We start from the raw sequence: 14,372 nt of genomic DNA on the forward strand, positions 1-14,372 counted from the left end.
GGCTGCGCCCCTTGCCGAGAGAAGCGTACAGGGATGGATTCACACTTTTCACAGGCCTGATGATCCTCCCAGCGAACCCCAGCAGCCCACATGCTCCTGCGAGATGCCAAGGTACAATCTCCCATTGATGCACCCACGTTGCTTCGATGCGAGCGCGCAAGTTTTGTGGGATCGAGGAGGATATTTGTTGTGGTGGGCTGTAATGCTGCATTATCCATCGATCCTTCATCCTTGGATTGGATTGTTCATCCCTTCCTGTCGCGGAATTGATATGCATCCGGATCAAACGTGCTTGATGCTAACTGCTAAGCCTTGTACACGATAGATTGTTTGATAGATTGCTAAGACATACCAACGAGATCCAGCGGAGAGTTCAGCCAGTCCAGTAGAAAGCTGATTGTTGGGTTTGGGCCTCGTTTAGTTCCGGATGTAAAGTTTTTAAAATGAAATCTTTTCACATTTGAAGTATTAAGTATAGATTAATCACAAAATTAATTACAGAACTCGTCTGTAAACTATGAGACGAATTTAATAAGCCTAATTAATTCGGCGTTAGCAAATAGTTACTGTAGCAATTTAGTGTCTAATCATGACCTAATTAGACTCATTAGATTCGTCTCGTAATTTACATGCAAATATACAATTAGTTTTTTATTTTGTTTAGATTTACTACTTCATACATATAAGATTTCCGTTCGATGCGATAGATTTGGAATTTTGAATTTTACAATTAAACAAGACCTTGATAAATTGCTACTGTTGATATGCAAACATCAACAATCGCAATTGGCAGCTTTATCAGAGCCCATCTTTTCTAGACATTTCTCAGATACGTACAAGTTTCAGCTAGATCTGTCCTACATTTCGGTAGCAGTAGTAAATTTCAAGGTAGCAGAAGAACACGGCTGGACTCTGCAGTCCCAGGAAAGGGAAATGATTCGTCAATGGTAATGCTTCTGACTGGTAGGAGTACTACAATTCTCCTGTTCAAAGGACATGCTTCTTAAAGTTCAAAGTAATGAACGGCAGGCACACGATATCAGCACCGAAGCATGTACAACACTAATCTACTACTTGAAAAGAAATTTGTCAACTGAATATGCTGGTTATTTAACTAAGATATAAGTAACTCCTTTTTGCTTGCACAGTTCCTTGTCTAATGATACATGATCCACTTAATACTTGCCCATTATAAATGCTGGCTATTCAGCTAGAATTCATTCACAGTATTTGACAAAAATCAGGCGAGACAAAAGCAAAGCCATTCTCGTTACATAATGTCTGGTATTCTTAAAAGAGTGATGTCACCAACTTCCAAGCACCGAAGCACGGTACTAAAAATAGGATTTTGCATGACCAAGCAAGACCTTTTTTTTAATGGCATGTTAGGAGAAAGAGTAAGATCGGTAGGCGGAACATGACTGTCAATTTGATTCCTAGTGCAGGATCAGGCTGTGGCCAACACTGGGGCGCTTTGTCCTCTATCGGAACTTCTGACATAACAGATCACACCGAGGAGGCAAGGAGTCAAGGACCGAGGACTGCTCATAGAAGCAGCTGCCTCTCACTCATAGCCACATCCGCTACCTCGACGGCGGTCCTTCCTCCTGACCTCCTCCTCCAAGTCCCTAGAGGCTAGAGGTAAGGTGCTGCGACTCACTGTTGTTTCATCAATTTACTCACATAGTATGAGGATTTTGCTCTCAGTTTCCTGTTTCAATCACGTGGAGAGTCCCTGTGCGCATCTTCTTGATTTTTGCGGAACCCTAGGTGGATGGCCATGTTAGACGCTGCTGCAATCTTGAATGCTCCCCAACTGTAAGTAATTAAAGGGATTGCCATGCTAGAGGGCCTGCCAATTTTGTACAGTCCGCACCACTGTCCGCCGTTCCTCCCATTCGGGCTTATCTTGAATTCAGTGGGGCACCGTTCAGTTCTGTTTAGTCAGAAAAAATATATTTCAGTTGTGCTGTGGACTTCCAATGACCACCTTGGTCTTCTAATAATCGCCGCTTCAGTTTACCACTTTGGACCTGACTATTTTTGGGACGAGCGATCAAATCGAACGATCTTGGTTTCCCTGTGCTTTGTGCAGATGCTTAATTCTTTCTAACTGTATCTGTAGTCCTGCACACGCTTAGTCGTTTCTAATTATATCAGTTTTTTAGCCTTTGCAGCAGGATATAGCAGTATGTGTATAAGATGTCTGCAAGCTTTAGTATTTTTCGAAGGACAGGTGTCTTCAAACTGTAGTAACCACATCAAGTTAAGCTAGATCTGAATTAGCTTACTCTTAACTATCTAATTGGGCCTTCAAGGTAGAGAGGAAGTTAACTCAAAGTTCAGAAAGAGTAGGTCCTCTGATGCAACTATTTCTTCAGCTAAAATCCTTCTGTTCATGTCAGTTGTCAGACACTTGAATGACGAGAAATAAAACTGTGGCATTTTGTGTTCCAATTACCACTGCTTCCCAGCAAGCTTAACCCATGTTACCCACCTTATTATTTATGTGGGGTCTGGGGGACATCTCTTGTGAAAATGGAAATATTCCCTTCCTAAGTCTTTACATATTTGACATAGCAGTGGTATACATCAAAATATACGTATTTAGCATGTCAGTGCACTTGTCTGTGAAGTATGATGAAGAACTGAACAGACTGGGTTCTGTTTCAGTGGAGATGAGTAGGACGGGTACTAGATCATACAGTGGTTTCAGAGTCATTTTAGTTTGCTTATTGCCCTTTTATTTCCCAACTGTATGTTGCAGATCATGACTAGATATCCTCATAGTCAGCCATTTTTGCCACCTTTTTGTGTCTAGTTGTAGCCGGAATCGCAACGAAAGGTATAAGTTGCAGCAGTTATTTTCGCAGTACAAAATACCAATGCAAATTAGAATGTACTGTCTTCCCTGAAACCATATGCAGATCAATCGGTTAGTATGTCTTGACATCTGAAGGCTGAAATTTTCATTTTCAATACTAAAGTCTGCTGACTTCATTGAAGCTTGTTCACAAATTTTGAGTTAGCTTCAAAACATTAATGGATGGTTATCAAGCGTGGTATTACTAGTTTTGTAACATGGCACTTCCTATTGCAGTGTTTCGTATATGTCTGTTAGTTTGCTATTGTCTTGAATTTGCATTTACAGGAGGGTTCAAATATTTCAGTTAAATGAACATGTCCTAGTGTTCCTAGTTGATAAAAGTAAGAAAGTGGGAATCTTGCATTTTGTACCCAAGGATAGTAGTTTGGTTTGGCCACACTTGGTTGCTTGTCTGAAAACTTCTTATTCCCAATATGTAGGGGTTTTTCTTGATCTATTATGTACTCCTAGAGAAAAGCAATATTGTAAATTCTAGCATATCTACAGGTTCTGGATTAGTTTGAACGGCTGAGGAACAACATAAAGTGCTAAGTGTCTATTCTAAATACTAAAAGGCAAGATCTACAATGCATATACTACTATTGTTATCTTCGAAACATACAAGTATTCCAAAGTTTTGATATGCGTCCAAAATGAAATGTTGGAGGAGTGTACTGAAAAATGAACATCTTGATGCTTTTGTTTCTAAATTTTCTGTATAAGCATAACAGAGATACTTGCAGTGTCGAGAATGACCTTTTTAACAATTTAATGTAGCAAAAATGGAGGATAATCTACCAGTCAATGTCCGGGAGTATCAAGAACTCGCCAAGAAAGCACTACCAAAGATGCACTATGATTATATCAATGGGGGAGCGGAGGATGAGTACACACTGAGGGAGAATATTGCAGCATATGGAAGAATTCTGTACGATGCATGAAACCAATAATTTTAAACCCCATTAAGAAGTAGGACCTGACTTTTTTGGTATGGATCCCACAGGTTACGGCCAAGGGTTCTTATAGATGTCAGCAAGATAGACATGTCTACAACTTTGTTAGGATATAATATGTCATCGCCAATAATTGTCGCTCCAACAGGAGCACACAAATTAGCAAATCCAGAGGGTACAAAACTCAAGTCAATCTAAGTTTTAAATTGTCTAAGGACTGGTGCTATCTCCATAACTCTTGGTTAAATGTTCATCTTAGGGGAGGTGGCCACAGCGCGAGCAGCAGCAGCGTGTAAGACCGTAATGGTAACTACTGATTGTTCTTCTAATCATAACCTGATGTACTACTCACCTTTACACCCTCCGTGACTGTTAAAACTTTCGTATATGTCATACAGGTTCTTTCCTTTTCATCCAGCTGCAAAATCGAGGAGGTCGCCTCCAGTTGCGACGCCATTCGCTTTTATCAATTATATGTATGATCTTGACATTGATGTTCTTTGAGTAAATTTCTCTTTCTGCATCTACTTTGAATTCTTTTTTTTTTGGAGTGAATCTTAGGTGTACAAGAGAAGGGATGTTTCAGCAACATTGGTGCGACGGGCTGAAAGTTTAGGATTTAAGGCAATTGTTCTGACAGTTGACACGCCTGTGCTTGGTAGGCGTGAAGCTGATATCAGAAACAAGTATGCTGCGCTGGTTATCTAACCCGATTTTCCTGAACATTCACTTGAACTGTGTTATTTTACAAATTACAATTCATTACTGTGGTAACCTATCGCTACAGAAGGTTAAATTTTGATAAGCTACTGCCTTCACATGCCATATCTTAGATCGTCAAGATATTTATGTAGAGCAGTTTGCCGCTTGAGGGTCAGGGTGTCACAAAAATTTCCTTTCTTTTGGTGATGTTCTGTAACTGAGCTGATCGTTGATGCAGGATGGTTGCTCCACGGATGCCAAACCTTGAAGGCCTGATGTCATTCGATGATGATCTTGACAGTGTGAGTGAAACATTAGCTCCGGTTACTGGTTAGAACGGCATAGGAATCTGTTGATTGTGGATGGACTTCTTTTCCTTCTGGAAGACTGAACCATTATCTTCTTATGATCATCAGGAAGGCGGCTCCAAGCTGGAAAGATTCGCGCATGAGACGCTGGATCCATCCTTGTCATGGAAGGTATGTACAGAGAACACAGCTCAGCCCGTAGCCATGCCATAAATTCCATAAATCTTGGGTTCCATAGCATGTGCCTACAGTATACTTGCCGAGCATATGGAACAGTTATGGGATGCAAAGGACGCGTCTGCATCAGGCATCATCAGATCTGTACATCGGATCCTGAAAGCCTGCTCTGAGAACAGTGTATGGCTCTTAATACAGCTTGCTGGTATAGAAATGGCGGCCTACCGGCGTCCTGCTCCTGCCCCATGGACACGTAGACGTACTGCTCTTTTGAATTGCATACGTCAGTACTTGGCTACAGCGACCTTGAATGGCCTGTTCCGGCGATAATGGCGTGATGGGGCAGATGTAGTGGTCTTGCTAGCAATTAAGTGGCGAGTGGTTGATGCTGTGTGTGTCCTGAATTGTGGTTGCAGGACGTGGAGTGGCTCAAGTCCATAACCAGCCTGCCGATCCTGCTCAAGGGCATCGTCACCGCCGAGGACGGTAATGAATTTGAATTACCATAATACCATATTATTATCTGGTATGGTCACTGAACTCGCTGACTCTGCGGCGGCGTTTGACAGCCAGGAAGGCCGTGGAGGTTGGGGCGGCCGGCGTGATCGTGTCCAACCACGGCGCCCGGCAGCTGGACTACGCGCCGCCCACCATCTCCGTGCTCGAAGAGGTAACGGCGCCGCAACTGATGATCAGCCACCGGCGCGGCCGATCGCCGGCCGCATTCATCTCCGGAGTCCGGACACGCGGCCCACATGCACTGACAGGGCGCGGCGGCGTGCTGTTACCGCCGCGACGTACGGTGGTCATCTGCGCGGAGCTGCCGGAACTGACGGTGGGCCGGGGTGTCGTTGCAGGTCGTTAAGGCGGTGGCGGGGGCCGTGCCGGTGCTGGTGGACGGCGGGGTCCGGCGGGGCACCGACGTGTTCAAGGCGCTGGCGCTGGGCGCCACGGCAGTCATGGTACGACCCGACCCTTGCCGAGCTAGTAATTCCTGCTCGGGACCATGGAAAATTCCCTTGGGAAGACGCGCGGGGACCGTGGAAAATTCTCACGAGGATCGGATCGGATTTGCTTTGCAGGTGGGGAGGCCGGTGTTCTACGGGCTGGCGGCGCGCGGGGAGGCCGGGGCAAGGCACGTGATCGAGATGCTCAACCGGGAGCTGGAGCTGGCCATGGCGCTCTGCGGCTGCCGGAGCGTCGCCGAGGTCACCAGGCGGCACGTCCTGACGGAGGGCGACCGGATCAGGGCCCTGCTGTGAGCCTGCCTTTGACCCATCCAGTCAGGGACGGTTGCGATGTGAGCGCATGCATGTGACATTGATTGATCGCTCCAAAAATTTAAGCCATTGTGCATTGAAGGTTGGCAGAATCTGTGCTGGATCAAGCTCTCTGTTCTGCTTCTGTGAGAACTTGGTCATTGTATCTTGGGATCCACCTCTGGAATAACATGAGAACATCGTGAGGCAAATAAGCAACTTTCAAACACCAAATTCTGATGACAAGTAACTCCATTCAGCTCATCGGTCGTGAGAGCAGCTAGGCGGGCTTCAGCCATGGTTGTTCACAATGGATTCTATTTTCTTTTTTCTGAAAGCCTGAACCATCATCTTTTCATCTCGATCGTCAGGAAAGTGGCTGAAGGATTCGCACGCGAGACGCTGGATCCATCTTTGTCATGGCAGGTACGTAGAAATAACACGGCGCAACCGGTAGCCGTGACATAAATGTTCTTGAACCCCATAGCATGTGCCCCGGCATCCACAATACTTGCCAAGTATCTGGAAGAACAGCTATGGGATGCAGAGGACGCGTCCTGCTCCTGCACCCACTGTGTAGAATTGTTAGGCCAATCTCAGTGAGAGCGTCATAGGAGTGTCATGGACATTAAATTTGCTAACATATACTAATAGTATAAGGAGAGAGTAGAGATAAGTGTCATGAAATGTGGGAGGAGTGTTATCACCATGACACTTCAGTGGTACAGTTCTCAAATTTCCAGTCTTGGTAACTGTGTCGATGACACTTCCACTGGGACTGGCCTTACACGTCAGTACTTGGCTACAGTAACAGTGGCCTTGAATCGCCGGCGCCGGAGACGATGGCCGATGGGGTCAAGCACAGTAGTTTTGCCGGCAATTAATTGCGATGCGTGTACTGAGCTGCGGTCGCAGGACGTGGCGTGGGCGTTGCCGGCAATGGCGAGGACGGCAGTGAATTACCACCATAGATTATATCAGTGTTGGATTTTGCTGAAACGGTGCTGAATCGTAGCACTGGTAATTTGGTAGGGTCGACTCTGCGGCGGCGTTGGACGGCCAGGAAGGCCGTGGAGGTTCGGCCGGCCGGCATGGTCGCGTCCAACCACGGCGCCCGGCAACCGGCCAGTGTTCTACAGGCTGGCGGTCCGGGGTGAAGCCGGCGCGAGGCATGTGATCGAGATGCTTAACAGCGAGCGGGAGCTGACCATGGCGGATGGCGCTCTGCGACTGCCGGAGCGTGGCGGAGGTCACCAGTCGGCAAAGTCCAGAATGAGGGCGACCGGATCAGGGCCCTGCTGCGATCCTGTGACATTGAGTGCAATAAAAACCATGCGCCGAGCAGTCAATCTGTTCAGCAGATCCTGGGTGCTATGTCCCTGTCCCCGAGCGTTACAACAATGACAATTCAGAGAAACAGAGAGCACACGATCAGCGAGCAGGCGAAACATTTTCTGCAACGAACGATGTACAGTTCTCAAAATGCGCTAAAAATAGTGCTATCCAGTTGAGCTAACAAAAAAGGGCCGGTTCACTCGCTGTCCCAGCAGAGTCAATAAGACAAAATTGATTTGCATCTAATTCGTTACTGTAAAAAAATCCATGCTACTCGAGCAGTGTCTACCAACAAATTGATTTTCAGCTCATCAGGCTTGCGTGATCAGTCTTCTACTACCAGTCAGAAGTGGGTGCGGCGACAGGGGCAGCGCCTTGTTCCCATCCTGGGGCTGCTGCAGGAGGGGCAGCAGCTGCATCCCAGACACCTTCGGCTGAAGGAGCTGCAGTTCAGAAGAAAGGATAAAAGTACTTGTAAGGCCATCACAAAACAAACCACAGCAAAGCAGTTACCGGTGTCTGAATCTGTGCACAAAACAGAAAACAGGCCAAAAGAGGGAAATCTACATAGCAACATTACTCGCAGGCCAGGTTAAAGTAAATGATTTTACTCAACTTCCTGAAACAAGAATTTGGGCAAGCATGGAAAATAGAAGAAAAAAGCAAATGCCAATAAACCTTCAGTTACCTCATAAAACATATCAAAGCTTCACCTGGTGTCAACTTCTTGCTTAGGCCCAGCATCAAGCCACTTATAGGCAAGAGCATTCAACCACTGATAATATCAAGAAAAAACTGTATCCTAGACAAAACTAAGCATATGTAGGCAAAACACTATGAACAAGATTTTATAATGTCTTATCTTAGGCAGGTATACATATAACCAAATTATATTTATTATGGAGGAAGAAGAATTAGACCTGGAGCAGAAGTCCAGTCGGCACCAGTTGGTGCAGGAGCGCCAGTAGGTGGAGCTGCAGCATCACCAGCCCCCCAATCACCACCCCAATTGTCATTCGCTGGAGCAGCATATTCTGCAACAGCACCATAGTCAGGAGCAACCAAAGCCTCTTCCTCCTCCTGCTCCTTCGTTTCCTCTGGGTCTCTGTAGAAGAAAAGATCAACCTGCAACAGGAAGCATGATTAAATGATGAAGAAAGAAATGTGTCTTATTTCTACAAGCCAAACATTAGCAAGAAGGATACTGGTTCAGATTGTGTTAGCTTACCATGACATCCCACTTGTGTCCTGGGAGAATTGTACCACGCATCTCGAGGACCATCCGGGCAAGCAACCAGAAGAGACAACCAATGCTCTGCTTCCCCTTGTTATTTGCAGGAATGCCAATATCCACATAGCGCATAGGTGAGTCAGTGTCGCAGAAGGCAATTGTGGGGATGTTTCCAAGTGCAGACTCCTTAATGGGCTGTACACAGTTTGATAAATAAAGAAGATATAAGAGCGTTTTGAGTTGGCAAACTGACCTACATACACTGGTTTAACAGATAAAAGTTCACCTGATGATCAGTCCTGGGATCAGTCAGGATAAGAAGACGCGGCTCACTGAAAGAGGTTTGCAACTGGTTGGTGAATGTACCAGGCGTGTGCCTGCCAGCAATGGCATGAGCACCAGTGTACTGCGCAAACTTGAGGACAGCCCTCTGGCCATATGGCCTAGCAGACTGCACGATGATGTCCTGGGGGTTCTCAATTGCAACAATCACCCTCGCAGCCAATTGAAGTTTCTCCCAGGTCTTGCCGAGGTTAATAATGTAAATACCTGAAACATAGTATAGAAAGGCCCCCTTGTTAACTTTGCAGTTCACCACTTGTTAGCTTGCAGTTCACCATGGTCAAGTGACAAAGAAAATTGCTCAATGTTAAGCAATTCGGGTTGCCACTATGCCACTTGACTTTCTTGCCATAAATTCCAGTGAACAAACATAGCAACATCCCCAATATAGTCAATTGATCCTTAAAATTTGATAAAATCTATGAACTCAGCCAACAGCTCATATTTATGAGATCAGATTGAGATGAACATTTATACGTTAAAGGTAGACATTACACACATGGATACCACACTCACTCCAGTGACCTCCAAATCCCCACGCTAGACGAGTCTCAAGGCCTAAGATGCTGACTACGATTTGAAACGGACAACGATCCGAAACACGTAATTCTGGAAACGCAACCAAAGGACGAGACACATATACCAACGGGAGCCCTACGAACTAGAATGTCTTACGCATCAATACTTCTCAATCAAAATACGCATCGCAGCAAAATATCTGCATACGCACGACAAGATCCAAATAGAAGACATTATGAATAGATCTATTATAAATAATATATCCAATCCGACGGGCATTCGATGCAAACAGTTGGTTAGATTCGAGAGGATTGGACTGATACCGTCAGCGCGGCGCGAGTGGGTGTAGCGCTCCATCTGGTAGTCGCAGTTTTTGGTGCCCAGGTGGACCTCGGCGGCGAGCATCATCAGCATGTCCCGCTCCCGAAGGGACAGCGCCCGCGCGGCGCCGCTTGCCGGTGCCGCCACCATCGTCACTGCTGGAGCTGAGGGTTTCTGGTGCGTGCAGTGCACCGTGCGCGAAGGGGCCGGAGCAGGACGATGGGGCACAGGTGCTGGAGGTGGCGGCGCGGGAGATGGCAGGGGGCTTGATCTTATATGGGCCGGCACGTTTGGGATAAAAAACCCTAGCCCGGATGCCTCTCTGACGTTTTTATTTTGTGGGTTTAGTTTTTTTAATATAACAGGACGAACCTTCATACTACACTTTATACGTTTTGCTAAGATAGACTTTTAAATATTAGATAAAAGGTTGATTTTCTCCTTATAATTGAGCTTTAACTGATATCATATTTTGTACTTGACACAGGTGGAAAAAAATGCATACAACATGCTTTGAAAAACAATACATAAAGAGAGTTTTTTTATACATTAGATAACAACAATAAAACATGGCACTTAGAGAATTTTTGCCTGTAATTACATGGAGAGAATTTTTCTATAGTACTAGGGGCTAAGAGTTTCCATCAAACAAAAAAAATGGCCTCATGTAAACAGTAGGCCGGCCCACTCGCCCAGCCCGTGTACTTCAAGGCCTCTCTGGCCGCGGTTCGCCCTCACTCTCGCACGCAGTCAGCCGCCGCCGAGTCGCCAACCCAACAAGAAGTGCGCGAAGGTTGGAGCCCCCGCCGTCGGCCGTCGCCGGCATATCCCCGACGTGCCTCTTGGCTCTTGCCGTCCGGCCGCTCGCCAGCCATCGACCATCCTGAACTGGGAGTTTGCGACCCTAATCCCACCAACACCACCGCCATCCACTTCACCCAGGTCAGGAATCACAACACCGCTTATCCAAATCCAAGGCTCAACGTCCTTGGCCTTGGCTTGGCTCTTCTCATAGAGGGCTTCACTTGATCCCTAGACATGCTTGTTCTAGCGGTTCTTACTGATCGGTTTTGAAGAAATCAGACAGGGCTGGACCAATTATGTAGAGTACTGGTCCTGTATGCGTTCCCTTGCAATAGATCATCCTAGTGACCCTACTTGCTCAGGGGTTCTCTGTATTGCAAAGATTGACTGATCTTCCTAGTCATGTACTGTGACGAATTGGCAATTCCGGTTACATACTTACAGTTTTGCGGGTCATAAGTGATGTAATATTTGAGAAAAAATGAGTTGTTTTTGAAGGTGCTGTAGCTGGCATTACTCTACCTAGATCTACTATCGGCCTAGAGATAGCAAATGTGCTACTAGTTTAGCTGTAACATTTTCTTGTGCTGATTTTGTGAATTCTTCAAGGATATTTTTAGGTGGCAATATCCAGTTTTAGAGTGACTGTGTTCTCTTTTGTTAATTCTCATAAGAATTTTTACATGCATAGATTCCAAATGGCTAGTGAGGACTCAAAAGATATGCTGAAGAATGTGGACTGGAAGACAGTGGGCGGTCCAGTAACTACTGAATCTAGCCAGCCAGTCATCAAGAAGCGCCTTCCAAAGAAGATCAGACAAGTCCCTGAGTGTTATTTTCTGCCTCGGCGATCTTTACCTTCTGCATTGGCAATCTATGGTGCCGTTTGTGCTGCTGGTGTTGGTGCAGGAATGCTGCTTGAGGTGTGGATAAACAAAAAGATCAAAGGTGCATGGAAGGACATACCACTTACTTTATTTTCTTAAGGATTTACAGTAGCACCATATGTTAGAAATCTAGGCAATTTTCGGTATATTTTAATTCCAAAATTAAATGTATAAATTAGCAATATTTCTATGACTTTAAGGAGTAAAATAAAACATGTGAACATGTTTATACTTATCACACATATAAGCATAAACAATATAAATAACCAAAGTTTCAGGGAGTACCCTAAAGCGGGGCCGTTGCCGGAGGCATTGGCTGCGCTGTTACCAACTGGAGTAGACATCTACTCGGTTGGCCTCAGTCGAAGTAGTCGAACTAAATCGGTGCAGGAAGAAGTTCGCAGTGCAGTCCCACGAACGGTCACCAAGATGTAGTCGACGTAGTCGTTCGGCCACCAGAATGTAGTCGACGTAGTCGTTCGGCTCGTCCACCAGGAAGTAGTCGTACAATCGGGCAAAGCCTTAGTATTTTTGAGCAGTCACGCTAAAGCGTTACCCAAAAACCTGATTGCCCGCCTATCCCGTGCAGGATCTCAAGGCGAGCAAGGTTTCGGAGGCCTGCTCACGCTAATTCTGTGGAGAGGGAGAAGAGAGGAGCCGAGTTGCCTCAGTGCTCTGGTGCAGGATGGATGAGGGGAATGTCACTCCTTATATAGTGACTCAGGTGCTCAGAATCGTTGAACCTGGACACCATCAGAGTCATTTAGGTGATGCGGTTATGGCCATTAATTACAGATTTAATTGCACGTTTAATCGCACGATTAATTGCTGTCAACGGCAAAATAGCCATCACACCGCACCGCACGTCCGGCCGCGCCTCGGCCACGGCCACGGCCACGGCCACGGCCACGGCCGGGCCGGGCCGGGCCGGGCGAGGCGAGGCGAGGCGAGCGCGCGCGCGCGTGTGGTTCACCGTCCTCCTCTTACCGGCTTCACAAGTGGTGTACAAGAAGTCCACCTTTTAAGTCGGTTGAGATCCTCCTCAATTCCCGGTACGGAATTAAACATTGATTCCCTAGCATTAATAGTGGGCTTTAAATTCTTTTAATGCTTTAGAATAAATGGGCCAAGCCCATTACTCCAACACCATATCTTGAAAACTTGCACTGCTTGTGTATTTTGCACATGTTCTGTTTCTTATTAATTGCTGTATGCAGAGGATGGTGGCATTATCTGGGAGATGGATAAATGATGTTATGGTGGAACTACTTCCGGCACTACGGTAATTGCTAGCTCTGAAGTTCTCTGCTCTTGCATAAAATATATCTGAGGAATTATGTTCACCCTTTTGTTCCAGAGGGTCTATTGAGTTTTGACCTGAGAAACAAATTCTGTTTTCCGATGTAAGCTAGCACATCCTTTCCTGTGTAGCCCTGATTCCTTGGGCACTCAAGCGACACGATGCTTCAAATACATAGCTTCATTAGGCACATGAAATTTCAAATAACAGAATCACAGTGCATTTTGATTCTAGACTATAGATTGGTCATTTTGCAAGGCACGGTTTCTACTTGAATTGTAAGAATCGATCTGAAAGTTTGCATTATGGTTGAGGCTCATGTTGCATATGAGATCTGATATTCTGTTTGATGGATGCAAAAGAATAGGCTGTTGCGATGAACTATTCTTCTGTTAATTTCAGTGTCTTTCGTTCCTCTGTTTGGTTTCTAGTAGAGATTGCATCAGTTCTTTCTTTTTTCCCCTATCCATTACAAATTATTCTGGTCTTCTGGACAGTCTGCTATTCTCCTCTTACCGAAAAGTGAATATTGTTCATTTCAGATGACTCCCTCCTTGTCCTTGGAATGGCAACAATAAAGCCTGCCCGCTGCAGCTTGCAAGATGGCAAGACCCTTTGATTGATGCTTCTCACATTGCATCTATTGCGTGTGGACCAAAGGTCCGGTGGCTAGCTCCGGCAGTGGCCGAGCTGCCCGCTCGGGTTCGAGCCCCGTCGGGGCCGAATTTCCAGGTGCCGCACGGGGTTCATCCCCAGAGGGGTACCGGGGTGCGTGTGTATAGTGTGTGGTGTGTGCGTGTGTAAGCCCCGGCAGGCGCGTCCTCGGACTTCCCGGCAGCCCATCTGCGTTGAGCGCGCGGTCAGCGTGGATGCCCAACTGAGTTCTTACATGATTCCCTAGTGCTCTGGGTGCTTTCAAAAAAAAAACATTGCATCTATTGTATGGACCTTTGCATCCACACAGCTGGAAGGTGAATATCCACTGGTAGCAAGCGTTTTTGCCTTACGTATATGCTTTTGTGGACCTTTTTATCGTAAAGGATGACCTCACACCTTTTACTTGATGGATGCAACATCTCGCTCTTCCTTCCAGATCCTATTGCTGCTAACTGTTCAATGGCTTGTAGGAGCTCTAAAAAGAGTTTTAAACAGCAGAACTTGTATTTGTATTTTTTTGAGAAATACATATGGCTTCATATCCATTTGTACTGTTCTTGTGTCTTCTCAGCTTTCTGACCAGTGTACAGGCTGCAAATACAGTTTGCAAATACAGCTTTCTGACCAGTGACCAGTGTACAGGCTTCATATAATCATATTCATATACGGAAGTTAAGAAAAACTTAATATTTATTATATTAAAAGGAAACT

The 14,372-nt window shown here is 45.8% G+C and overlaps 1 protein-coding gene, 1 long non-coding RNA gene and 1 pseudogene across 5 annotated transcripts; 2 read left to right on the forward strand and 1 right to left on the reverse strand.

Annotated features, from left to right (window-relative positions):
• Nucleotides 1-1,440: 1,440 nt before the first annotated feature.
• On the forward strand, nucleotides 1,441-6,529 carry LOC120694486 (peroxisomal (S)-2-hydroxy-acid oxidase GLO4-like). 4 transcript variants are annotated; one of them, XM_039977617.1, is made up of 13 exons: nucleotides 1,451-1,641; nucleotides 3,374-3,441; nucleotides 3,644-3,794; nucleotides 3,870-3,994; nucleotides 4,079-4,125; nucleotides 4,218-4,295; nucleotides 4,381-4,505; nucleotides 4,760-4,823; nucleotides 4,938-5,000; nucleotides 5,423-5,492; nucleotides 5,576-5,676; nucleotides 5,864-5,968; nucleotides 6,089-6,529. In XM_039977617.1, the coding sequence occupies exons 3-13, from the start codon at nucleotides 3,649-3,651 to the stop codon at nucleotides 6,266-6,268; spliced, it is 1,104 nt and encodes a 367-aa protein (XP_039833551.1). In that variant the 5' UTR covers nucleotides 1,451-1,641; nucleotides 3,374-3,441; nucleotides 3,644-3,648; the 3' UTR covers nucleotides 6,269-6,529. The 4 variants fall into 4 exon arrangements, with proteins under 4 accessions (XP_039833552.1, XP_039833551.1, XP_039833550.1 ...); XM_039977616.1 differs by lacking the exon at nucleotides 3,374-3,441 and having other exon boundaries at nucleotides 1,459-1,641; XM_039977615.1 differs by lacking the exons at nucleotides 1,451-1,641; nucleotides 3,374-3,441 and adding an exon at nucleotides 1,791-1,818.
• Nucleotides 6,530-7,698: 1,169 nt separating this feature from the next.
• LOC120694487 lies at nucleotides 7,699-10,290 on the reverse strand (annotated as a pseudogene).
• Nucleotides 10,291-12,950: 2,660 nt separating this feature from the next.
• LOC120694490 lies at nucleotides 12,951-14,214 on the forward strand. The gene is made up of 2 exons (XR_005683514.1): nucleotides 12,951-12,986; nucleotides 13,547-14,214. It is a non-coding gene; the product is annotated as an uncharacterized LOC120694490 (long non-coding RNA).
• The last annotated feature ends 158 nt before the right edge of the window (nucleotides 14,215-14,372 follow it).

This window comes from Panicum virgatum, chromosome 2K, assembly GCF_016808335.1.
Source record: "Panicum virgatum strain AP13 chromosome 2K, P.virgatum_v5, whole genome shotgun sequence".
Taxonomy (NCBI): Eukaryota; Viridiplantae; Streptophyta; class Magnoliopsida; order Poales; family Poaceae; genus Panicum; species Panicum virgatum.